A 25,039-nucleotide genomic window follows, 5' to 3' on the forward strand; every position below is an offset into this window, starting at 1 on the left:
CACTTTTCCTTGGTCTTGGGATTCCCTTTCACCAAATGTCAGGGCTTTGGGCCTAGAAGTACACTCAAGATAAAAAATTTCTCCTAAACTCCTTAACTTTACCTTCTTTTTCTAGTCTGACTGTCCCAGAAGATTTCAAATCAACAGACTGCTCTAGCACAAACTCCAGGTGTTTCCTCAAAATATGTAGCCATTTTTTAAAAGGACTACTTGGACTGTAGCTTGTAAGCAACTCCAGTATATATGTTTTATCAGTTCTGTTTCTTTATAGAACCCTAATAAATATGGGAAGTGGGGAAATAATAGGTCTTTCCTTCATGATCCTGGTTGCAGGGAGAAAAGGACAAGGAGACAGGTAAAACTGTTTTAAGGATTTAATGGCAGGGTTGGGGTAGGAAAATTCTAGCTGCTGCTCTTACCTTCCTTTGGTAAGAAGGCTGCCCATAGGTGGGATGAGGTTGATCATGCAGTATGGAATTGGTTAGGGGACATCTAGAGCCCCCCCCCCCCAAATATTGCTAGGCAGCATGAGGTCTCTTCCAGCTGGTGAGGAATGTCAAGTAGCACTGAGGTTAGTATGGCCATGGGCAGGTCCTCTCACATGGTTGTCCTTGACCACTTCCTTCAAGTTTTCTGGAGCTTGCCCATTGCCTCTGGGGAGTGTGGCCTGGTCATTGTCCCTCTGAGGCCCAAGGCTCCTCCCCATTGTTCCTAACTCCTGTCTTAAGGAGTCCAGGGAAAGACTGATAGGTGGTCTTTCTGCAGGGGCTGGAAGGGAGGAGGTGATATAGGTCTTCTGGAAAGATGGGTGGCTCAGATAGGGCCAGTGGTGGCCCTGAAATATTACAATGAGCTTTGAATGCCTGGTATTTGAGGAATGTAGCTGGGCTCAGTGTAGGTGGCAGTGGCAGCAGCATATGACAGAATGGTGGCCCAAGCCCAGGGACTAGAATGTGTAGCTAAGGCCTATGGTCCCAAAATCCTTCCAATATGGGGTCAATAGTCCTAATATAGGGTTAGATGGTGAGAAAGGCAGATGCAGAAAGGATGGCCAGAAGGGGCAGAGTGCAGATGGTATAAGTTCCAGGGCTCAGAGCTTGTGAGGGTTCACCCACTTGTAGGTACCCTCATATTGGAAGCCCACTCTCTTCATCAGCTCATCTGCCTCTGTGGGGCCGCGGCTGGGAGGTAAAGGGGAGACATGAGTGACCTTTATCCTTGGTAATTCCCACTGCCCTGCTTCATTTGGCTTGGCTCTCTTAGCTCCCATCTTTTCCTTACCTGCCATATACATAGGGGATGGGCTGGGGCTTTTCTCGATCAATCTTGTGCAGCAGTGGTGTGAAGATACGCCAGGCTTCCCTGAGTTCATCACTGAAGGGATACAGTGTAAGAAAGTAGAGACACACATGGACAGAGTGAGAAGACCATCCCTCTTGCCTATGTTAGGCTGGGGGTTCCTCACCTACGGACAAAGTGCATCTGGCTCCCACAGAAGACATCCAGGATGAGTCGTTCATAGGCATCAGGGAGCTTCACATTCTGCAGGTTTGGGAAAGGGGGGGATGCTGCTGATACTACTGTACTCAGCCACCCAGGGCCTCCCTTAGGGCCTTGCCCAGGTGGTCCTCCCTGTTGAACCTTGTATCTGTTGCCATAGGTTAGGTCCAGCTCTGACTCCTCAGGGTTGAAGAACATGCCAGGCTTCTTGGTCATCATCTTGGTGTATACCGCCTCATTGGGCTGCACACGGATGACTAGCTCATTACGCTTACACTGCTGGTGGAAGATGTCGCCTGCCACATCACGGAACTGCAGTCTCACCTCAGCTTTGCGTTCATTCAGGGCTTTGCCACAGCGTAGGATGAAGGGTACCCCTAGAGGGCAGGGATGACCTCAGGGACTGGCTTTCCTAGTCTTGTGCTGTGTGTGTGAAGAGAGAGTGAGTTCCTGTGCCTGTGTATATGTGTGAATGTGTACATGTGGAATAAGTAATGACTAGGGTGGTTTCCCACATATGGTAGCCCTCCTTCTCCAGCATCCCTTACCACTGAATACCATATATTCATACCATGACCATATCAAGAAGTGTCTTTTTGAGGGCACATTTAACTCTGCCTTGCTGGGTCCCAGAAATGTCACCTACCATCCCACCGTTCATTCTCCACATAGAGGACAGCTGCTGCAAAGGTGGCAGTGGTGGACCCACGGGGTACTGTGGGGTCATCTAAGTACCCATTGGTAGCTTCTCCTTCTCCATTGGGGTTCCCCACATACTGGCCAAGGACCACATTGTCAGTTTCTACCTCTGAGATACATTTCAACACTTTGACCTGGAAGAAAACCAATGCAGGTAACAGGGAGGATGTAGGGGAATGGATATGAGCCCAGTGCCTTGTCATAGAATTACCTGTTATGGGGCATGCTGCTGGGAACCTGGGAGACATGCTTCCACTTACCTTCTCATCACGGACATCATCTGAATCTGTAGTGGCAGGCTTTTCCATGGCCACCAGACACAACATCTGCAGGAGATGGTTCTGCATAACATCCCTAGTAGCAGAAGAGGCAGATGCTCTAATTATATGCTACTTCCAGGGTGGAAACAAGGGGATAACTAAGTTCTAGGTTCCCTAGGATTACCAAACAAGGCTTTCTAGTGATAAGTTGGAAAACCCTGTTTCCTTATCCCTAGTGTCTTTCCAGTATCCTAAGGCAAGGAAGTAGATACTATCCCTATTCCCTTTGGGGTTTGGCCGGATGGGAGTTATACTCTTCATGGTTACCCCCAACAGCTCACTTGAACACTAGCCCTCTCAGTGTGAAGATGAGCTGAGTTGGGGTAGGATATGGGTTCTTACCTGATGATTCCAAATTCATCAAAATAGCCCCCACGACCCTCAGTACCAAAGGGCTCTTTAAATGTGAGGATCACACAAGCAATGTTGTCTCGATTCCAGATGGGGCCAAAGATCCTGTTGGCAAATCTGTGGGAGGTACAGAGGAGAGGCTAGCATGGGAGACATTGTGGAAGGGTCCATGAATGGATGCTACCTTTGGGATTCTACAGTATAGTGGCTGTATCTGAGCCAAGCTAGAGCTTAGAACCCTGCCCAGCATCTAGGAGAAATTTGATTTGGGGGCAGCAGGGCAGGTGGGGTTCCTTATACTGCCACCCTTGTCCTGGTCCCCTTCCACCCCATCCCCTGTGCACCTCAGCACCATGAGGTTCTGGACCATCTCTTTGCCCAGGTAGTGGTCAATGCGGTAGATCTGGTCCTCACGGAACAGAGAGGAGATGTGGTTCGACAGTTGATTGGAGCTCTGCAGGTCTCTCCCGAAGGGCTTCTCCACTATGATGCGGTTCCAGCCTCTGCTTGAAGCCCCCAATCATGTTATTTCCCAAACCTTTCCCAAGAATAGGCCTATGGCCACGTCATCTTGACCCTTACCCCAGGGAGCAGGGCATTCATACACTGTATTCTCAGGTGACTCAGGGAAGCTCTGCTGGCTACTATTGCTTCTTACCCTGCATATACAGCATCTTAGAAGCTTCCCTGACAACATGATAGGGACTGGAACAGTTTTGGGGATTTTCACATCTTGGTGCTAGGGTAGCATGACTGGAACATTCTTGGGTTGCCTTATTCCACACCTCCCCATGCCAGATCCTTAGTGGGTCAGAAGTGGCCAAGCAGCCAACAGGAAAGAAGGCAGATGGGATGTCAAGGACACAGCTTCCTTATTAGTTTAACTTTAATTAGTGTCATGTATCCAAGGTTGGCCCAGAACTTGTTAGGTAGTTAAGAATGACCTTAAATTCCTGATTCTCCTGTTTCTACCTCCCAAGAGCTGGGATCATAGGTACTGTGCCATCATGTCTGGCTTTCCTCAATGGTTTTATGTTCTTGAAGTTTCCCAGGTTGTCCTGGATCTCCTGGGTTCAATGGGTTCTCCTTCCTCATCCCTTGAGTAGCAGGGACTACAGTTATTGCTCAATGCAACTGAGTTTAATTGATTTTATTTATTTTTAAAATTACCTTTTATTTTCTTTTTGAGACATGTTCTTACTAAGACTAGACTGACTTCAAATTCAGTATGTAGCCCAGGTTGGCTGTGACAACATAATGATTCTCCTGCCTCCTGAGTACTGAAATTACAACTGTGTGTCACTACACTCAGCTTAATTTTGTTTTGTTTGAGATAGTCTCACTATGTATTACAGGTTAGCCTTGAACTCCAAGCAATCCTCTTGCTTCAATATCCACAGTGCTGGAATTATATATGTGTCACCTTGCCCAAATTTCCATTGATTTTAAAAGACCAGGTTCCTTTCTTTGCCACTCATAACTTTAAGAGTGCTAAAGTTGTATTTTTAAATTCAGGAAGAAGAGAAAGATGGCTTGCAGTGAGCAGTATTCTCTTATGAAACAACACTGCCCCCTTGTGGGTCTGTTGGGGATTCAGAGAGGCGGGAGGTGGGGGGAATTCTCACAATGAGCACCTGTTCTGTGGAGCAACACTGTCATCTTATGGTCCTGGTGGGAAATGTTACAAGGGATCACTATTTTGTAGTGAGAGCCTTGGAAGTTAGAAGCTGCCTAATGTGTGTGATAATAGCAAAAGTTGTTAGAAAACTCAATATTTATAGCCTGTTTCTCTGTCTCTCTCTCTGTCTCTCCATCTCCATCTCTGTCTCTCTCTGGAATGCTAATCCATATGAACAATAAACTGGGGGTATTCATCTTTTCAGCTTGCCTAGACTGGCTTGACCTGGGGGCTGTTTAGAGTAATAGAAACAAGAGCAAAACAGACAGGAGTGGAGAAAGACAGGCCTTACGTCTGACTCATGCAGGTCTCTTGAATATTCTTGGTGACCGCTTCGTAGACTGTGGGGGGCAAGGCCAGGTAGAATAGACGGTTGGCCTGCATTCCCTGGTGCAGGGCATTCATGTGGCTGTTGAGGTGCTTGTAGGAGGCTGGATCATCATACTGGCCAGCTACATAGGAGTTACGGGCAAAGAACTCCTCTAGCTTGGGTCTTTCTTCTGGAGTGGCCTGGGGATACACAGACAAATGTCAGCTTCTACTTTTCTCAAGAGTCTACAGTTATTCTGTCCTAAAGGAGTGGAAAATTTCTTTCTCCTTCTGCACCTGTCCCTCCAACCCCCCACTCTCTCAACAATTTATTTTTCCATAGCTAAGGTGGGTTTCCTTTGAGTCCTGTCAGTGCTCTTTAAGTACAGGAGTTCATACGGTAACTTTTTGTACCCACAGGGAAGGGGCTAAAGCACACACAGCAGGAATGTATGCAGGTGGGGCAAATTGCTGGCACATTTTACATATCCTCAGGGACCTCATGCCTAGAGTAGAAACTGGATTTCAGGAAAAACCCGAGAAAAAAGAATGATGGAGAAGGCTGTCTCTCTAAAATTATCACAGTAAACTATAGGTGGTGAGAAAAATGCCAAGATAGTGCAATTACTAGGGAAAAGAGGTACTTGGAAGAGTCCTTCCATCCAGCTACTGGCATGTCCCAATGTGGCATCAGAGCATAGTAGGATGAGGCCAGAGTGGAGCTGAGAGACAGATATGAGGCTGTAGGGACCTTCTTCCTCTGTTCTTGCTCAGAGGTCAGGGAGAAGAAGGCACAATTAAGCAGACACAGCTTTTGTGTGGTTGGCAAGGGAGGTGTCAGAGCTTGAGTGTTCTGGGTGGCCCTGCCTCTTAGCAAGTCAAATGAGAAGGGAGGGAACTGTTGCTTATGATGGGAATGGAGACATGTCTTCTCAAGGGATGCCTGGAGCTAGTCTTGCTGTAGGGTACAAGAAAGGGCAGAGCAAGGCTCCAGGATCCAATGTTATACTTACTTTAAAGAAGGGCTCACTCTGCTTGCGGATGTCATCCACTGTGAGTCGTGAACGGGCATAGCCCACAATGAAGGTGTCTTCAGGAAGAAGGCCATCCCGGAACAGCCACCTGAGGGTACAATACAGCTGTTTTCAGACTGTCTAGGGAAGGTCAAGGCCTGTCCCTCATAGAGAGTATTGGGGGCAGGGGAGTGTAGAGATATTACCTACCAGATGGTGGGATAGATCTTCTTCTTGGCCAGGTCACCCTGCAGAAGAAGAAACATGTCAGAAAGAGCTGATATGACCTAGATCATTCCCCACCACTGGTGATCTGAGTCCTCATTTAGGGTTAGCACTCAGCTAAAAATATATCTACTATGCACCTCCCCCACCCCCGCCCCTCGAATATATCAGAGAACCTCTGAGACTTAAGTCTGTACCAGTCTTGTACCAATACAGATTAGTAGATGATTCTGCTGGGTTTAAGATGAAACTCTAGATATTGAATTCATTAGAGCTTAAGATGATAAAGGCAGCACATAAAAGAAAAACAAAACCTGTGAGATGTGGCCTCAGATTTCACATTAGCAAAAATGGAGCTAGAAGGCAATGAGATGGTCATTCAGTTTAGGAAGTTAGAAAAATGACAGCAGCAAAAGTTTGATGATACAGAGTAAAGTCTTGTCTCAGTAACAAAGGCCAGATTTGGTGGTAATATACCGTCCCAATATATAGGGAGACACTCATCTCTTCCAAATCAGAATTTAAAAAAAAAAGGTAGCAGTAAAAAAATTCAAGGGAAAAATTGGGCTGGAGATGATGCTCAGTGATTTTGGAGTAGGCAAGGGTTCTCATTTCCACCCCCACACTACAAAAACAATCAAGTCAACACATAGAGTAGAAAACTAACAAAAGAGCGCTGGAGGATGGGGAAGGAGAGTTGTAAATTGCTATTTTCTTGATATGACATGGCTGTGGCACACATGAAGTCACAGTAGCTGTAGTTGCCTACATAAGATCAAGTTGGTCAGCATGGTGTGTGTGTGTGTGTGTAGTTCACAAGCTCCTATCCCTAGCTAAGGATCTGCTGGAAGCTGATGGCTGCTGGGGAATATAATTTTTCTTCATGGCCCCTTGGAGCTGCTCATAAGTATGTAGGAAGCAATAATTATGCTTAATGGGTTATAAAAAAAGAAAAATTCGGAGGGTGAGGGGGAAGGGGGTCCAGAGTGCTTAAGAGGGAGAATGGAGGGGTGATATGCTTTAAATGCATTGTATACATATATGAAATTCTCAAAGACTAAATTAAGAACTATTAAAAAAAAAGGCAAAATAAAACCAACTTCCCCAAACACCAAACCAAACCAAACAACAAACCTAAACAACCAAAACAAGAAAGAAAAGCTGGGCTTCATGGCACAGGTCTAGAATCCCAGTACTTGGGTAGATGGAGGAAGAGGATCTAAACTTCAAAGTTAGCCTCAGGTATATACCAAAAGACTCTTTCCCTATTTCAAACTCTACCACCACCAACAAAATCCAAAATAACAACAAAACCCAACCCAACCTAACAAAACCCTAACAAGTTAGAATGAGACTGAGAATGTTTTTTTCAAGATTGAGTTTCTCTGTATAGCCCTGGCTGTCTTGGAATTCATCCTGTAGACCAGGTTGAGCTTGAACTCACAGATATCCACCTGCTTCTGCCTCCTGAGTGCTGGGATTAAATGTGTGTGCCACTACAGCCTGGCTGAGATGAAGAATTAATTTTTTTTTAATTTTCTTTTTTGAGATATGACCTTGCCATGTAACCAAGGTTGGCGGCCTCCATGCCCAAGTCTGGTTTTCTTTGTGTAGCTCTGGTTGTTCTGGAAGTAGTTCTGTAGTCCTGGCTGGCCTCAAACAACAGATAACCCTCTTGCTTCAGCCTTCTTTGTAGTGGGATTACAAATGTGTGCCACCATGTTCAGAAAGATGGAAAATGTCTAAGAAAAAAGATCCAACCTAAGATATAATAGAGGAATGGACCTAAAGGGTGGCAATGATACAAAGACAACTCCTGGCTTGAACAACATTGCCAATGGCTTCTACTAGAGTCAAGGAAGGGAGAATTCCAGTCTGAAGTAAACTTCCCCTTGAAGACAGAGTAAAGGGAATACTTCTAACACCACTTTGAGAACTTTAGTTCTACAACTTGATGACAAAGGCGAAACTATTGACTGACTGATTGTTTATTGGGTCAGAGTTTCTCTATATAGTCCTAGAAATCATTTGCCAGCTAGCCTGACTGTACTGATGAAACTACAGGTTCAACGAGGGATCCTGTCTCAAAGAATAAAGGTAGAGAGAGCAATGGAAAAAAGATACCTGATGTCAGCTTTTTGTATATACACATAGGCTCACACATATGTACATGTATCTTCACACACACAGAAGGACACATACGTAGCAAGGAAAAAAAGACAAGCAAGCTAGGCATGGTGTTACATGACTGACTATAATTTTAGTACTCAAAAGAGCTGAGTTGGGGGCTGTTATCAGTTCAAAGTTAGTGGTCATTGAGGGTCAGCATAGTGGTACATGCCTACAATCTCAGTACTTTTGATACTGAGGCAGAGGATAATGAGTTTAAGACCATTTTAGGCTACATAGTGAGACATCTCTCAAAAGCAATAACAAAATCAATCACTGAAAATCACATTAAAAGAATTAAATAGGGGCTGAAGAGATGTTCAGTATTATTAAGAGACTTGCTGTTTTTGTACAGAGTCCCAAGTTGGGTTTTCAGCACCCATATCAGGCAGCTCACAACTGCTTATAACTTTAGTTCCAGGGAATTTAATGATACCTTCTGGCCTTTGTGGATATTCATACACATGTGGCTGACTGGCTGGCGGACAGACACATAAATAAAAAATCATATATATAAAATTAGCCAAGTAGTGTTGGTGCACACCTTTAATCCCAATACTCAGAAGGCAGAGGCAGGCAAATCTCTTGAGTTTGAAGCCAGCCTAGTCTACAGAGTGAGTTCCAGGACAGCTAAGGCTATAGAAAGAAACCAAGTCTAAAAACCAAAACCAAAACCCCCTGAAAGAAATTAAATGAAAAATTCTGAAAAACTATTGTGTGTGTATGTGGTGCTGGTGATTGAACTCAGGAACTCAAGCATGTTACGCAAGTATTCAACTACTGAACTATATATAGTCCCTGTCCTGGCTAGTTTTATGTTAACTTGATATAAACTAGAGTCATCAGAAAGGACGGAGCCTCAATTGAGAAAGTACTATCATAAGATCAGCCTATAGGCAAGCCTGTAGGACATTTTAGGAGATTGATGTGGGAGGGCCCCGACCTTGGCTGATGTCTTGGGTCCTATAAGAAAACAGACTGAACAAGCCATGAGGAGCAAGCCAGTAAGAAGTACCCCTCTATGCATCATCTCCTGCATCCAGGTTCATTTCCTGAATTTCTTCAGTGATGGTCTATCATGTGGAAGTGTAAGCCAAATAAACCCTTTTATCCTCAACTTGCTTTTGGCCATGGTGTTTCATCACAGCAATAGAAACACTAAGTAGGACAGTTCCAGATTTTATCCCTGGCTGACCTGGAACTTGCTACGAAGAACAGGCTGGCCTCAAATTCACAGAAATCCACCTGTCTCTACTTCTTGGGATTAAAGGCATGTTCCACCATGCCTACCTAAAATATCTTTTGAGATAGAGTCTCAAAAACTTACTCAGGTTGGCCAGGAAGTTACTTTGTAGTCAACATTAGCTTTGAATGCCTGCCCCCAAATCCTGAGTAGCTATAATTATAATAGGCCTTCTGAGAAATCTTTATTTCTTTTTTTCTGCCTTTTTATTAAAACGAAATCTTTATTTCTGTGTATTGATTTTTAAAATACAGCAACTTTGTTAAGTTCCACAAATACAGATAAAGGGGTTCAGAAAAGAAATCTATTTAATTTTTTTTTATCAAAGAGGGAATGAAATCTCTTTAATTTGATTTGGGACATCTATCAAACATCTTAAAAACACCATTCAGAATGGGGTATTGTTTACTTTTCTTGTTGCTATGAAAAAGTACCTGGCAGAAAGAAATTTAGGGGATGAAGGGTTTATTCAGGTTCACAGTTAGAGGGTACAGTTTGCCATGTCAGGGAAGGCATGGTGATGGGGGTGTAAAGTTTGTGTTGACAGCCAGGAAGCAGAAAGATGAATATGGACTCTTAGCTTACTTTCTCCCATTTCCTTTTGTTCAGTCAGGGACACCAATCAATAGGGTGTGCCATGAACATTCATGCTAGGTCTCTCTTCTTCAGTTAAATCTCTCTGCAAATATAATCACAGACATACATCTGGGTGTCTATGAGAAAATTCATGCTTGCTTGCTATTGTTTCTTTAGTTAGTCTTAAACTCTTAAACTAAAGACCCTTGACAGTATCATAGGACAAGAAAATGAAAGTGGGGCCGGGCGGTGGTGCCACACGCCTGTAATCCCAGCACTCTGGGAGGCAGAGACAGGCGGATTTCTGAGTTCGAGGCCAGCCTGGTCTACAGAGTGAGCTCCAAGACAGCCAGGGCTACACAGAGAAACCCTGTCTCGAAAAATAAAACAAAACAAAACAAAACAAAACAAAAAAAAGAAGAAAGTGGTATAAGGTTTTGAAAAGAGGACAAAAACCTGTCATTGTTAGATGATAATTTGTTTATTAAAAATTACCTCAAATCAAACTACAGACTAATTAATACAATTAACGAGAGATTGGCCAAGTTGCTAGATTAAAAAAGTGATAAGAGTAGATAGAGATTTCTTAGGATAAAAAGTAATAATCATAAGCCAGCATTGTACTGCAGCCTGTAATCATAGCATTTCAGAAGTAGAGGCAGGAGGACAAGGACTTCAGGGTTATCCTTGGATACATAGTGAGTTCAAGGCCTGCACCAGGGGTAGGAGGGATAGGAGAGGAAAGAGACAGAAGAAAATATGAATAGCATGCATATGACTGGTTCAATATCCAGTATTATAAAACAAAAGTAATGAAGGAAAATAGACAATTCTGGCATTATGACCTTAGTGGTAGGGTATGTGCTTTGCATATGCAGGGCCCAGAGTATAATCCCTAGCACCAAAAAAGACAAGTTTCAGCCTTAGAGATAGCATTCACTAAATTTACGTGTATCCCGAATATCTAAGTAGCTCCTATGACACTGAAAAACAATCTAACTGAAATGGGTAAAAGGTTTGGCCAGATGTTCCACCATAATGGACATGAATGGCCATAAAATACATGGGAAATGTTCAAGATCATCAGGTGTCAGAAAATGCAAATTTAACAAGACACCAGTTCAGACTCATTAGAATGGCTACTGAGTGAAGCCAGGCTGAGTGAAGAGGAACTCCATGAGTAAAAGGCTAGCCTGGGCAACATAGTGTGTTCTGGGCTAGGCTGAGCTACCCATGTCAAATAGAACTCCTTTCCCGAAAAAAGCCAAAGCAAAAGACAGACCTAGTATTGGTATGGAACTCATAGACTGTGTGTAGAAACATGCAATGATTAAATCTAAGACAGCCTGGCAGCCTCTTATCAAGTGAAGTACCTATATATATTTAGGTGTTATTCCAGAGAAATAAAAGCAGGCATCCAGCAACCCAAAGATCTGTGCATGAATGTTCATAGCAGTTTTAATTTTAAATAGCCCCCAAATGCTCAAATAAACCAGCATGCAGATGGACAACTGTATATCTGTATTCAGCTACTCAGGAATGAGCTACCATTTCAGTGCTGGCAAATCTTAAATATATATTATGATAAACCATAGAAGGTAGACATAAGAGACTCTATGCTCAAATTCACTGAAAAGCCCCAGAATGGGCAATATTACACTATTATGACAGGACTCAGATGAGTGGTTGCCTGGGGAGGTGGTAGACTGGCTGGCAGGGGTACCCAAGAATTGTGTGGGAAGACAGAAATGGCCTAGATTAGGCCATCAACAATATAGCTATCATTTATGCATTATAATATGTACCAAGAAAAGAGGGTGAAAATAATTGAGCAGGGGGTGGATAGGAAGTTTGATATTACTACTAGAGAAACAATGGCTGTAAAGTGGGGGAGTTTTTGGGTACATACTTTTTTTTTTGCTGTTGCTTTGAGACAGGGTCTTACTCAGAGTGTCTTTAAACTCAAGGTAATCCTTTTGCCTCAGCCTCCTAAGTGCTGTGACTACAAGTGTTTACCAGTACACCTGGCTTTAGTTACTTAAAAAAAACTTTTGAGACTGTGTTTCCTGTATCCTAGACTAGCATCAAACTCACTATATAGCCAAGGCTAGCCCTGAACTCCTAATCCTCCTCCTTCCACCTTTCTAGAATTATAGGAGTAGTATCCCACTATATGTTTTACATGTTTTAATCTAGGGTCAAGTTATGTTGCTTAGGCAGGCTAGTTTTGAATGTATTTCATGAAGTGAATCTCCTGCTTCAGCATCTACAGTGCTAAGACTTCAGATGATAATGCTGTTTTTTCTTTTTATTTAAGTAATTATTTTGTTTTTAATTATGTGTATGGGTATGTTGGGGGGTATATATGCATATTAGTACAGGTACCTATAGAAGGCAGAAAAGGGCACTGGATCCTCTGGATTGGGAGTTACAAGGAGATGTTAGCTGCCTGATGTGGGTACTAGGAACTAAACCTGGATTTGAGCAAAAGTAGCAAATACTCTTAATCAATGAGTGATCTTTCAAGCCCCTTTCGTAATGAGGGAGAAATTTACAAGAGTGCGCCAAGTTTGTGAAAAGTTGTCTAGCTATGCCTTTAAGGTCTGTGTCATTTTTGATGAAACATTCCAATAAGAATTATAAATATTTGGGGCTAAGGATATATAGCTCAGTAGTCAAGTGCTAGGCAATGGGTTTGATCTGTAACAATGCAAAACTAATGAATAAACCAAACAGCACTCCAAACTCCACTGTGAATATTAATAGGTACAAGCTAACTGCTTTTATTTACTAACAGTAATAAAATTCATTTACTAATGAGTTGGAAAAATAAGCAATTTAAGACAATACCATTTACAACAGTAAATATTATAAAGAACCCAGAAATAAGTTCATGATGCTCATTTCCAAGCTAATGTGTACACTCAGTTCAGAATTCCAGTAATCAGTAACAGCCCAACATGCTTTCATTTTGTACCCTGCCAAACCAGATACACGAAGGAGGGGCAAAAATGGCTACCAAGCTCTTGAAGAATAGAGTAGGGCATTTCCTTTCATCTCAAACCCTCTAATTAGGAATGTGGGATAGGTGTGAACCCATGCTACACAGGATACTACTACTTCATGGGGAGAGGTGAGCAAGTGGAACAGGAGTTGGGCACTGGGCCCATCTATATCCTAACTCACTCTCTACAGAAAAAGCAACTCTGGTTTTAAGGACCTGAATATTTATACAAAAGTAATTTGCTGAAACTTTTACTACAGGAATATCTAATTAAAACTCAAAACACCACTTTATCTAACAAGGTATTTTGGCACTAATTTCTCAGGTGTTTGAGATGAGTTTTCAGATGGAGTGGGTCTGGGTGGCATGAACCTTGCAAAATTTAAATAAGCTATGCAGAATGCAGCTAGAACAATATTCCTAACCTGGCTGGGATCGATCACCATGACCTGGAAAGATGCTGGGCTCTATGGATCAGGGACCCCAGAGAGTAAACTGCTGTTCCCTTTAGCACATTATTCAACAGGCAACTTCCTGTTATCACAAGTAGACTAGTATACAACACAGTCCAAGCTGATTACATAGCCTAAGCTGACTATCTCTTTAAAATGAAGAAGTGGGGCTGGGGAGGTTGCTTGGTGGTTAAGAGCACTAGCTACTCTTTCAAAGGACCCTAGTTTGATTTCCAGCATCCACATGATGGCTCACAACCATCTGTAACTCCAGTTTCAGGGGATCTGACCTCTGAGAGCAGCAGGCATGCAAGTGGTGCAGACATATGTGCAGGCAAAAATACCTATATACATAAAATAAATAAAATAAAATCAAAACACTGTAGTGGTAATACCATCTTAGATCCAAACTTCAAAAATGACTTAAGCCAGAAGTACTAGTATATACCTGTAATCTCAGTACTTGGGAGGCTGAGACAGGAGAAAAACAAGTTCAATGTCAGCCTGGGAAACATAGTGGGACTCTGTCTCAAAAAAAAAAAAATGGGAGCAGAGGCTCAGGGGAGGCAGAGGCTAACCAAGTAGACTTAGTTAGCATGCAGGAAGCTTTGTGGTATATCTCTGGTAACATATTAACAAACAAAAGAGAGTGAACCATGTAGCTGCACTGATAACCCATTTTTATGGGAAATGGCAGTTCTGGATGAGGATGGTTATAGGAACTCAGAGATTTTCATGGCTTAACTGTTTGTTTTCAGGGGTTTGCTGAGTGACAGGTCCATGGAAGCAATTGTGTGCATGTCATTTCTAGGTTCTTCTGGTTTTCCAAAACTTCCATAGAGGGCTGTTGCCAAACTCTAACACCCTGTGTTGGCATGAGCGAGCAATTCCCTCTATTCAGTGCCCATGTCTATCAACTGCTCAGAATTAAAGTCCTGAGCACTAGAGAGTGGGTTCCTATGATAACTGCCATCTTCCATATGAACTTCTGAGAGCCTGAGCCCAATGGCCACCTTGTAACCACAATGCTATGACTATCTTTAGGAAAATGTCAAAGACTTGCTGCTAGCTGGGCTTCTATTGCTCTGGAGCCTCCTCATCTGCCACTCCCTCATGTGATACCTAGCACAGCCACCTGAGTGGACAAATTATTGTCCCTCAAGTCACTCCGCTAGGCAAAGTTTTTGCTCCGTTGTATAAGACCTTATAGGTCCAACAAAGCTCAGCTTAGACAAGTCCAATTCTGGGCCAGGGTCTCCCCCAGGATGGTTCTTAGTTCCCCAGAGTACCCTCAATGCCTGCCTCTGGAATCTTCCATTAGTGGGATGTGGGTTACTTCTCATGTTCAGAGGGTTTTATCCTGGTCTCACACACTCCGGAAAAGGGCTTGCTGGGAACTAGATACTAAAAGAAACAATGAGAACCCTGGCTTGTAGACTTCTCTAAGCAGGCAGTGTTTGCTTATGATCAAATTCCAACTAACTGGGAGGAATCAGTACAGACTCCAACCAATGTATTGGTGGCAGGGGACTGGTCTGCTGAGTCACAGTTGCCCCACACCTAGAGCTGTTTGTTCTTGTTCTCTTTGGAATTAACAAGACATAGAACCTGCTCTCCTTGTTTTAGCTCAGCCCCTGCAACTGACAGTCTGCCTGGCTTCAAGTCACCCAAGGGAGGTGAGGTAGGACTAAGGACAGTGGGGGTGGGAGGTAGCCATTCTTCTCAGGGATGGTGATGACCCTGTCTTTCCTGTTGGCTTCATGAGTCTCATTGAACTCCTCTGAAGTAAGGAACATGAGAAGAACTAATATCTAAACTTACCATGTGTGGGAGTGGGGGCAATTAGAGAGGTATCTGGAAGTCTCTCATCTTTGCCACCCACTCACATTACCCAAGTACCATGGCAGGGGAAGGATCCACCTAAGGATATGTGGTGACTTAGGAGAATTAAGACATGATTAAGATCTTTAGCCACTGGATATCTGGCCAGATAAGGGCAAAGAGACCTGAGTACTATGGTTAGTTGAGGTTTGGGCTCCCGTTTTTAAAAGACAAATCATACCTAGACTTTTGTTTAGGGAGAATTTGAGTGGAGGCTTTGCAGGAGTGAGGCACTCAGTTCCCAAGGATTGCTGGGGATGAGGGATCCACCTAGCTTCCCAAGATAGAGTTCTAGACTGTGACTGAGGATCAGCTATTTTCCAGCCACTGAATGAGAAATATGAGGTAGGTCTAGGCTAAAAAAATCTAACAAAAGGCCTCCTTCCTACACCCTGGGGCTCCATGAGTCATCAGGGTTTTGGGAGAATGCCAAGGTCATCATGACACAGCAAGAATCTTACTAGCTCAAGGGAGAAGTCAGCTCTGAAATGACCCAAGTAGAGGGATGGGCTGGGACTGCAGGGTCACTCACACAGGCCTGTCTGCAGGATGGACCCTGAGTGCTCACTGTATCTATGGGTGTCACATAGGCTAGGTAGGGAAACTGATGTCTATAGAAATGGGCCTTGTAGTGAGCCCATCTGCCCATGTGGACTCCCATAACTACTCCATTTCTTTTGCATAGGAGAGTCACTCTCTAGCTTCGTCAAAGTCCTATTGGCTGGGGAGATGCCCTTTTAGGCTCAGTTCTTTCCCTGCACTGGTCCATAATGACAGGGATTTTTGGAGTGGGACAGTAAGGATTTCTGTTCCCTTTCTTGTTGGGATGGAAGTCCTGAGAAGAAGAATGGCTACACTGAGGCAGATTGAGAATGTCTCCACAAAGGAAGCTGGGTACATGTGTAAGGACTGGGTAAGGACCTAGGGAGGAAGGGGCAGAGGATGGCTACTTGGGATCAACTTGCCTTAGTTTGTTCCAGTTTCCTAGGCTTGGGGCCTGCCAGCCACTAGCTTCCTTTTAGTTTCTAGGTCACACTGAGCTTGTTCCCAACTTAGAGGGCAGTTGCCCTTATCCTCAACTTGCCTTGCTCTTTAGGTCCTCTTGGGACCTGTGTGTTGCAGGAATCTTAGTACACAAGAGCCCATTTGTGACTTCTGTTACATGCATCTCCTTAAAGTACACTGTCCCCACAAGGAGGATAGGAACTGAGGCTATTGTGGATTGGGAGACACTTGATTGCTAATGAATGGAGAACTTGCAGGTGTCCTAGATTAGCCTTGCCTGCCTCCTGCATTTAGTGAAGTGTCAGGCAGGAGCTACTCTGGGGGCTAAGCACAGGGTTTGTTTGTCTGTCTCAGAAGCTCTGAGAGGAACAGAAAGAAACAATGATGCTCTTTAGAAAATCTCTCTTTCTTCCACACTCCCTTTTGCTGGAACTAGTACTTCCCATTTCTACTCTGGAAGCTTGGGTTCTCCCAGAGCAGAGGAGAGCAAAGGGGAACCATACTGATTGCAGTGAAAGGAAGTTGCTTAACTTGAGGCCAGAACTCACATAATTAGCCTAGGATAAAGCCAGAGAAGCTTCCTGGTCCTTGTTTGTTAGATGGAAACCACCAGGGTTCAGAGAAATGTAACCATTTGTTTCAGGTCACATAATAACCTATCAAGGAGATGTCTAAGAGTTCAGGTCCTACAGTTATAAATGATCTTTGCTGACTGAGTTATTGTTGCTGCATACTTATGAAAGCATGGGTGGGGCAGGGGAAATAATCTTCAGTTACTTTCTCTTCCAGTTGGCCCTTTAGACTGAAGACAGAGTCCTACATGCTAAGGTTTGTGGCAGATATATGCATAGCTCCTTTAAGGTGACTAGGCTGGAGCCAGGGCTGCTGTACTGTGTGTTCAGACTAAGTACCTCCCTTAGGTCTTAAGAGTTACAGAGAGTCAGGGGACAGTGCTTTGGTTTGTCTCTCCCTTCTCCTTTCAGTGGCAGAGCCCTTCTCCTCAGCTTGTTTCTGCATTCCTTTTCTAAGTTCTCCCACTCCTATTTTTCCTCAGAAATATAACGCAGACGACAAACAAGTTTGACAAAGGGGGTGGCATGTTCTGATCTCCATTTTTTTGGGTAGTACTGCGATTGAACCTAGGGCCTCATGCATATGAGGCTAGTGCTTTACCACTGACCTACAGCTGGTGCCCTTGGTGCATGGCAATGGTCTGTATGAACAAAAACCCACAGAGCTCCTCCAACATTGAGGAGTCCAGGGTGGAAGATGTTGAGCCAGTGGCTACCCTTTCTTTCTTTCTTTCTTTCTTTCTTTCTTTCTTTCTTTCTTTCTTTCTTTCTTTCTTTCTTTCTTTCTTTCTTTCTTTCTTTCTTTCCTTCCTTCCTTCCTTCCTTCCTTCCTTCCTTCCTTCCTTCCTTCCTTCCTTTCTTGTTTTTTGGAGACAGGGTTTCTCTGTATAGCCCTGGCTGTCCTGGAACTCACTCTGTAGACCAGGTTGGCCTTGAACTCAGAAATCCACCTGCGTCTGCCTCCCAGAGTGCTGGGATTACAGGCGTGTGCCACCACTGCATGGCTAGTGGCTACCCTTTCAAGAACACACTAGCTCTGATGAAGTTCTTGCCCAAGATTACACAATAAGTTAATAGTGAAGATGGTCACACGAGGGTGAGCTGATTCCATAGTTAAAAGCAAGCAATTGAGTTTACCTTTGCCATTGAACACTGGTCACTGAACATGCCCTGGTCACAAAGCACATAAGAGGGTGATTTGGTCTAAGCCCATGACTTTACTAAGCCCCCAGCTGCCCCAGTCTCGCTGCATACTATCAGTACAACAACTCTCTGACTGCTTCTGTTCTTCAGTTTTTCCTAACAGAGCACAATGGTAGTTGTTCCAGTTGGACAACTGGGACTAGGTGGGAAGAACAGAAATTTGCAGTAGGCTTTGGAAGATGTGGCAAAGAGGATTTGTTTGTCCCTAGGGAACTTCATGCAGTAGAAAGAAAAGAGGGAGAGGCAGGACCTCAGATTCTTGCACTGAAATTAACTGTAATATTTATCAAATTACAGATTCATTAAAATCAGACTTTTCCCTGATTGCACCTTGGTTTTTTTCCATCCAGGAGGAAGAAGTCCAACTGGGTGGTGCTTTAGAACCTGGATGATCCAAGTCTGGTCTACATTCAACGGGTGAGCACAGATTTCTGAAATGTGACACAAGTACATGTATATCGGGTACTTTGGTGATGATCAGGACACTCAGGTGGGAATATATGCCATAGAATTCAACCTAGTAAAACTTGTGGGTACCTCAGCAGTTCCCTCAGTTGGGAACGTTGAGATAAAGACAGAGAAGTGCCTTGCACAATGCTATATTTGATCTTTTAGACTCAGGACCTGAAGGGAGACTCACCGATGCACCCATGATGATAAATATGTGTGTATCAGCTTGGTGGAAGGCATCACCCTGGTACAACTCTTCCCTCAGGATCCCACACACCTGGGTCCGGCTCAGGGCCACCTGCTCTGCCATGATGTTTTCTGGTGGAAGAAAGGCTCATTGATAGGGTAGGGGAACGGAAAAGCATTGGCAACTTAACCTTATCCTAGGGTCCTCTGGGTTCTCACCAGGCTGGTGACGATTATCAAAACCACTGGCTGGGAATGCTCTCTCTCTCTCTCTCTCTCTCTCTCTCTCTCTCTCTCTCTCTCTCTTTCTCTCTCTCTCTGTGCGTGCGTGCATGCATGCATTCGGAGACTCTGAAACTGCTGTGTCTGGGCTCCAGCCATAATCTCCTATGGTGCCTTCACGGGGGGCTGTACTTTATGAAAGTACTAAAGCATTAATAGAATTCACCTAGGGCACCCACTCTGGGCAGCTAGGTAAAATCCGGTCAGGGCATCACACTCTGTATATGGGACCATCGTACTCTAGTGTCTGCCAGAAACTCCAAAATGAATTGAGCACGTTGATTGTGCAGATGGAGTTCAGCTCTAGCTTTCTTCTAGCCCAGTTGGGTGATCCCGGAAAGTCCCTTCTCTTCTAAAGGTCTAGTCCTCATGGGCCCAATGCGGGGAAAGTGCAGGATACAAAGGGATGGGTTAAGACCTTGTAGATTAGCGCGCATCAAAGGGGCATGCGGCGTACAAGCGGGCAGCAGGTCCCTCCACCGATATGCCATCAGACCACCCCTTTACCTGAGTTTAGTTGCCTCTGCCAAACGCGTTCACAGATCTGGAATACACAGCCCGTTTCCGGGGGCTAAGCTTCGCTGGCCCATTTAACGCAAGAGGGCGTGTGCTTTGACTGAGCTGACCCGCCTCAGGAGAGGCAGGAGGGGAGGAGCTTCGGGTTACTCTATCATTGCGGGAGGAGGGGGGGGGGAGTAGAGGTAAATGCGCGCGCATCCCCGGCCAGCCCCGCCCTTTGGCCATCCCGGATGCCCCTGCTCCGCGATCGCGATGTTTTGCCGGCATAGGTGTAGCTCCACAAAATTCTCCTGTGTCCCCATCGTCACCCCAGTTATAATGTGTAGCCTAGCTTTCCGCTGGACCCTCGAGGCCCTGCACCTTTCCGAATGACCCCACTTCCGTTAGCAGCATAGCCACGCCTTCTTTAGCAGCTACTTTGGCTTCTGGGGCTGGACTTTCGCAGCTTCCTCTAGGCTTTTTCTTTGGTAGGGGCCTGGCGGCAGGGAGCCCAGTAGCAGGACCAGACTGAAACTAGGGTTTTAGTGCGGCTGCGATGCCTTGAAAATGGGGTGGAGGCGAGTGTGGGCGTGGTGACACACTACTTTAATCCCAGCAGACCGGAAACAAGAGACTGAGTTCGAGACCAGCCTGGTCTATGTAGGACTCTGTCTCAAAAAAAAAAAAGTGTGTGTATAAGTTTCTGATGTTTATCACTGAAGAGCATTCTGCTGTTATGCTGGCCAGTGCAGACTGGCGATCTAAGACTTTTCTTTGGAGCAGAGTATGGCACTTTGGGGTTTTGGTTCTCTGGTTAATTTCCGTGCCTTTGAGTCTGTGTTTTACTTCCGGATCCCACACTTACGACACCGGAAGCCGGAAGTGGGGTTTTCCACTGCAGAGGAGGGAAGGGTGACCGCCTGACTAGGACTTTCTAGGAGCTCCGATTCTGTCGGAACGGTTGGATCCCGCTGCTCCTGCCCTGTTCACTTCTGGCCGACTCTACTGACAGGTGTGGTCCACTTCTCCAAAGATAGGGGTCCAACGGTGGTTGTTCCGCAGCTTCCGAGACTCTCCCCCTCCCCCCCCTTTAGGCCCAGTTTGTTCTGCCGCAAGCGTCTAGTTATTCGCTACCCAGGTTACTTGGGTGGCTAGTCAGATTGAATCTGTACTTCCCTTCACTGCTCCTGTCGCCTAAGGACTTGGCCCGTAGTGCTAGAACTCTTTAGTTAGGAGACATTTTCTTTTGATCAAACTGTTTCTGAAACACTTTTTGCACTGTAGGCCAGGTAGCCCTCGAACTCAAGATTCTGCCTCAGCTTTTCGAGTGCTGGAGCAACAGGTGTGTGTCATCGGGCCAGGCTGTTTATCAAACTTGAGTGCATTTGAAGTCTTTAAAAAATTTTTCATGTATACCTTCACAACTAAATAACAGTTCACATTGTAAATGATTAGTAGTAATCTGTTTGCCTGTCCTCATACCATTTATCTGATCTGAGAATAAATGTGTTCTCTTGGCATTTCCTAGGAAAAAGAAAGGACCACTAGCAGGAGCAGAGAGAGCCAGGAAGAATAGTTGGTGAAGAGGAAGGAAGGAAGGAAGGAGTATAGGTGGTATAGGACCATGTAGGCTGTTGTATGGACTTTGATTTTGCACTAGGAGAAATGGAAACTTTAAAAGAGGTCATGGTAGGGGAGAGAAATAGTTTGAGTTATCTTTGTGGGGCCAGTTGACTGCAAAGGGCCAGTGAAAAAGAAAAGCACCCCAATTCACGCTTTCAAACCTCTTAGCACACAGAAGACACAAGAGGTCTTCTCTATCCCCGCTGGACACTTCTCAGGTACAATGTGGTCTCCTGAAGTCTCTCTTACCAAGTATTTGCATTTTCTTGAGTCCTGTAAGAAATGACCACAGGCCCAGTGACTTAAAAGAACAGAAAATTGATATCTCACAGGTCTGGGGGCCAGAAGACTAAAATGAGAAGGTGAACAAGGTTATGCTCCATCTGCAAGTTGTACAAGAATATCCTTCATGTGTCTTTTAGTTGTGGGTGGCTCAGCTGTTCTTTGGCCTGTGGTTATATCAATCTTCTCAGCTTCTGTCTTCTCAGATCTGTTTTTTTCTGTGTTTCCACCTGTTTCTTCTCTTTTCTGTCTCGTGTGTGTGTGTGTGTGTGTGTGTGTGTGTATAGCTAGGAATTGAACTCACAGTCTTGTGCATGCTAGGTAAGTGCTCTACCATTGAACTACATTCCCAGTCCCCCTTTGTCTGTCTTTTAAAGGGTACTTGTTACTGGGGTAATGGCTCACCTATGTAACTGACTGTGATCTCACTTTGAGAGCCTTGATTTTTGTGAGACAGGTTCTTACTATGTAGAACAAGCTAGCCTTGAATTCACAGAGATTTGCCTGATTGTGCCGTTCTAATGCTAGGATTAAAGACATGTACCACTTATGCCTGACTTGAGATCCTTAATTTAACTACATCTGTAAAGACCATTTTTTCCAAGTAAAATCATACTTATAGGTTGAGGGATTAGGATATGGATATATCAATCATTCCACTATACTTGGTGAGGGGCCAGGATCCTTTGCTTCTACTTGAAGGTGTGTAGAAGAGGTAGGATTCCCAGTTTACTTCCATTTTCCTCTGTAATTCTCTCTCTTTGCAGTGGTAATATTTGCTATGTCTTAAACCCAAACTTCACTTTCATGTCTGATTCCACCAGACAAAATTTCCAGCCATTTGCTGTGAATGGAAGTCTAGGGCTGGTTGAAAGAACTCTGTTCTTTGTCATGCACTCCTCCTGTCCTTTTCTTCTAGACACTGTCTTGTTGGATGAGCAGGCACCTCTGGAAGAATCAGCTGAGTGAGATGGTGCAGCCCAGTGGAGGCCCAGCAGAGGACCAGGACATGCCGGGTGAAGAATCTTCTCTGGGAAAGCCTGCAATGCTACATCTGCCTTCAGAGCAGGGTACTCCTGAGACCCTCCAACGCTGCCTGGAAGAGAATCAAGAGCTCCGAGGTAAAGATTGCAGTGTGAGGGAGGCAAGAAGTTAAAAGTCAGGACGGGCCTAGCATACTTATATAAGGACAAAGCTTATTGTCAACTGCATCTCATAATTGGCAGGGTATGAGGTCATGATGTGCCTAAGAACCATCCAGCATTTCAAAATTAGCTACCTTGCTTTGTTTCAGGTAGGGTTCTCTGTGAAGAGTCATATGTAGAAAATAATGTGGTTCAAAGCCAGCACCAGGGAAGGGAAAAGGGATGGGGAAGGAGGACAAGCTGAAAAGCCATGATAGGTAGGGGAAAAGTGGGATATAGGGATCAATAGGAATAGGTTTATTATTTCTTGGAGCATAGCAAGCTTTTAGGTGGAAAGGGATATAGTTTTTCTTCAGAGAGAGAGGGTTTTTTCCTAAGATGAAATGTGGCCTGCTCTTGGAAGGGTGTGGCCAGCTTCAGTGAGAGGAGATCTTTGAGTACATCTTCTGCACTGGCACTGACTTCTTTCTCATGTGATCCTTTATATGGTGGATGTTTACGGTTCTTGAATATGCAGCTGAAGAGAATAAAACTCATAGTTTGTTTGTTCTGAGTTCCCAGGTTGCATCCAGAAAGTACGTAGTAAAATTTGCTTTTGGGGATGGTTTCCCTAACTCCCCAAGTGTTTCAGGCATGTTTAGGGCCCCCTGATCCTGAAGACAAGCCTGGGAGGACTGGAACTGAGTGAAAGTTGATTTTGATGTATCCCTTCAAGTGAAGAATCTGTGTTTGGTAATGCATTGTAGACACTTGGGGGCATATCATCAGTTGAATTGGCTAGGAATTGGTTTGATTTCTTAGAGAAAGGCCACTTAGTATTATAGGGGTGCCTGGCTTCAGGACTCATATCTCCTTTGCTGTCTTCCCTGTCCCTAGATGCTATCCGGCAGAGCAATCAGATGCTGAGGGAACGCTGTGAGGAGCTGCTGCATTTCCAGGTCAGCCAGCGGGAGGAAAAGGAGTTCCTTATGTGCAAATTCCAGGAAGCCAGGAAGCTGGTGGAGAAACTGAGCTTGGAGAAGCTTGACCTGCGGAGGCAGAGGGAACAGGCCTTAAAAGATTTGGAGCATCTGAAGAAATGCCAACAGGTAGCTAGTGGATGGGCAGGCCCTTCTGTCCCACCTGTGTTTGAAGACCATAACAACACTCATATTCCCGTAGGAAGTATGTTGTTGGAGGCTCCTCAGGACCTTTTTAGGCTTGATTGCTGGGAGTACTCTTAGAATCAAGAGAAGCCATCACACTCACTGCTAGTTTATTACAGTGCGAGGGTCCACATCAAAATCATCCAAGGTACCAGGCATATATGGTAGGAGCCAGAAGAGGCCAGATGTGAGCTTCTTAGGGAGCAGTGCTTTTGCTGTGAACAGTGGTGCACTGTATATAGAGCATTGTCAAGCATTCCTGAGTTCTGGGAGCCAGGGTTATTCCTGGGTTCACTTTTGAGGGCATGGAGTGCTTGGGTATCTGACCTAGCTTGCCTATGTTCTAACCACCCTGAAGTCTAGCAGGCACTATATCATGTAGTCCAAGGCCCTGACATACCCTGGCATTAGATCAGACAGCCTGGTTGAGCCCTAGGCCCCTGAAAAAAACGAGGGAGTCACATCAGGTAGGATTTCCCAGGGGGCTCAGAGATGATCCCTAGGAGCCTTTGGAGGAATTATGAGACCACAGACCTGTGAATAGGTCCTGTATTACACAACCACCAAAGGATGGTATGCCTAGTGTGGAATGAAAAGAGTATTTCAGGGCCTTTTTTGACTGGCTGGTTTCAACCACTGAGCAATAGTTGAGCAGGGATTGTGCCATCTGAGAGGACCAGTCTGAGGGAAAAAGGTAGAGAAGACCTGCTATAGTCAAGTTTTACATTGTGGGGCTAAGTTCATAATGATGCAGAGCATGCTTTGTCAAAGCATTTGGTTCCTATCTGGGGAGACAGCAGCAAGGTACCACACACTTGGGGCTTAGATAACAGAGAATTGTCCCTAGTTTTGGAGATCAGACATGTAAGATGAATGTACAGGCAGGTAGGTGTAGTATGTATGTCTGTGCTTGTACTCACACATGTAGATGTGTGTATTGCCATGAGGTGCACATGTAGGTAACAGGACAGCTTGTAGGAGTCAGTTCCCTTTTTCTACCATATGAGTCCCAGGGATTGAACTCAGGTTGTTAGGCTTTATGGTGAGCACCTTTATCCACTGGGACCTGCTAAATTGTCTCATAGTCCTCTCTTTTTATAAGGATACCAATGTGAAACATAAGGGTAGGTAGTTAATAGAGCTATGAGAATAGATTTTGTTCAGTAACTGATGACAGTGAGAGGAAAAGAGCTATCTGGGCTCTGGTCATTTGCAGAGGTGACTGGGT

The 25,039-nt window shown here is 44.6% G+C and overlaps 2 protein-coding genes across 11 annotated transcripts in view; one reads left to right on the forward strand and one right to left on the reverse strand.

The window, feature by feature from the left end:
* The window catches only part of Ikbkg (inhibitor of nuclear factor kappa B kinase regulatory subunit gamma), a 52,271-nt gene that overhangs the window by 15,872 nt on the left and 11,360 nt on the right, over positions 1 to 25,039 (forward strand). For 2 of the 10 annotated variants that reach the window (XM_052171908.1, XM_052171909.1), the window contains exons 1-3: positions 20,112 to 20,628; positions 22,441 to 22,642; positions 23,543 to 23,604. In XM_052171908.1, the coding sequence (XP_052027868.1) occupies positions 22,456 to 22,642; positions 23,543 to 23,604 (249 nt within the window). In that variant the 5' untranslated portion in view covers positions 20,112 to 20,628; positions 22,441 to 22,455. Of the gene's footprint in view, positions 1 to 18,550; positions 18,618 to 20,105; positions 20,629 to 20,900; positions 20,959 to 21,027; positions 21,458 to 22,440; positions 22,643 to 23,542; positions 23,758 to 25,039 lie in introns of those variants that run through there. The other 8 variants (XM_052171902.1, XM_052171901.1, XM_052171900.1 and 5 more) reach the window with 8 other exon arrangements.
* On the reverse strand, positions 360 to 19,748 carry G6pd (glucose-6-phosphate dehydrogenase). Its single transcript, XM_052171899.1, has 13 exons — positions 19,626 to 19,748; positions 18,841 to 18,968; positions 6,081 to 6,118; positions 5,871 to 5,979; positions 4,841 to 5,058; positions 3,215 to 3,373; positions 2,862 to 2,987; positions 2,460 to 2,553; positions 2,147 to 2,333; positions 1,642 to 1,877; positions 1,466 to 1,542; positions 1,282 to 1,374; positions 360 to 1,181 (listed from the first exon to the last, which is right to left on the reverse strand). The coding sequence occupies exons 2-13, from the start codon at positions 18,958 to 18,960 to the stop codon at positions 1,091 to 1,093; spliced, it is 1,548 nt and encodes a 515-aa protein (XP_052027859.1). The 5' UTR covers positions 18,961 to 18,968; positions 19,626 to 19,748; the 3' UTR covers positions 360 to 1,090.

The sequence above is a fragment of the Apodemus sylvaticus genome, chromosome X, assembly GCF_947179515.1.
Source record: "Apodemus sylvaticus chromosome X, mApoSyl1.1, whole genome shotgun sequence".
NCBI lineage: Eukaryota > Metazoa > Chordata > Mammalia > Rodentia > Muridae > Apodemus > Apodemus sylvaticus.

Coding starts and splice junctions, on each gene's coding strand:
- G6pd (XM_052171899.1), bottom strand. CDS start 18,960: ATGGCAGAGCAGGTGGCCCTGAGCCGGACCCAGGTGTGTGGGATCCTG. Junction 3,374..4,840: donor GAGACCTGCATGAGTCAGAC/GTAAGGCCTGTC, acceptor GGCTTCAAGCAG/AGGCTGGAACCGCATCATAG. Junction 1,182..1,281: donor ATCCCCTATGTATATGGCAG/GTAAGGAAAAGA, acceptor TTTACCTCCCAG/CCGCGGCCCCACAGAGGCAG.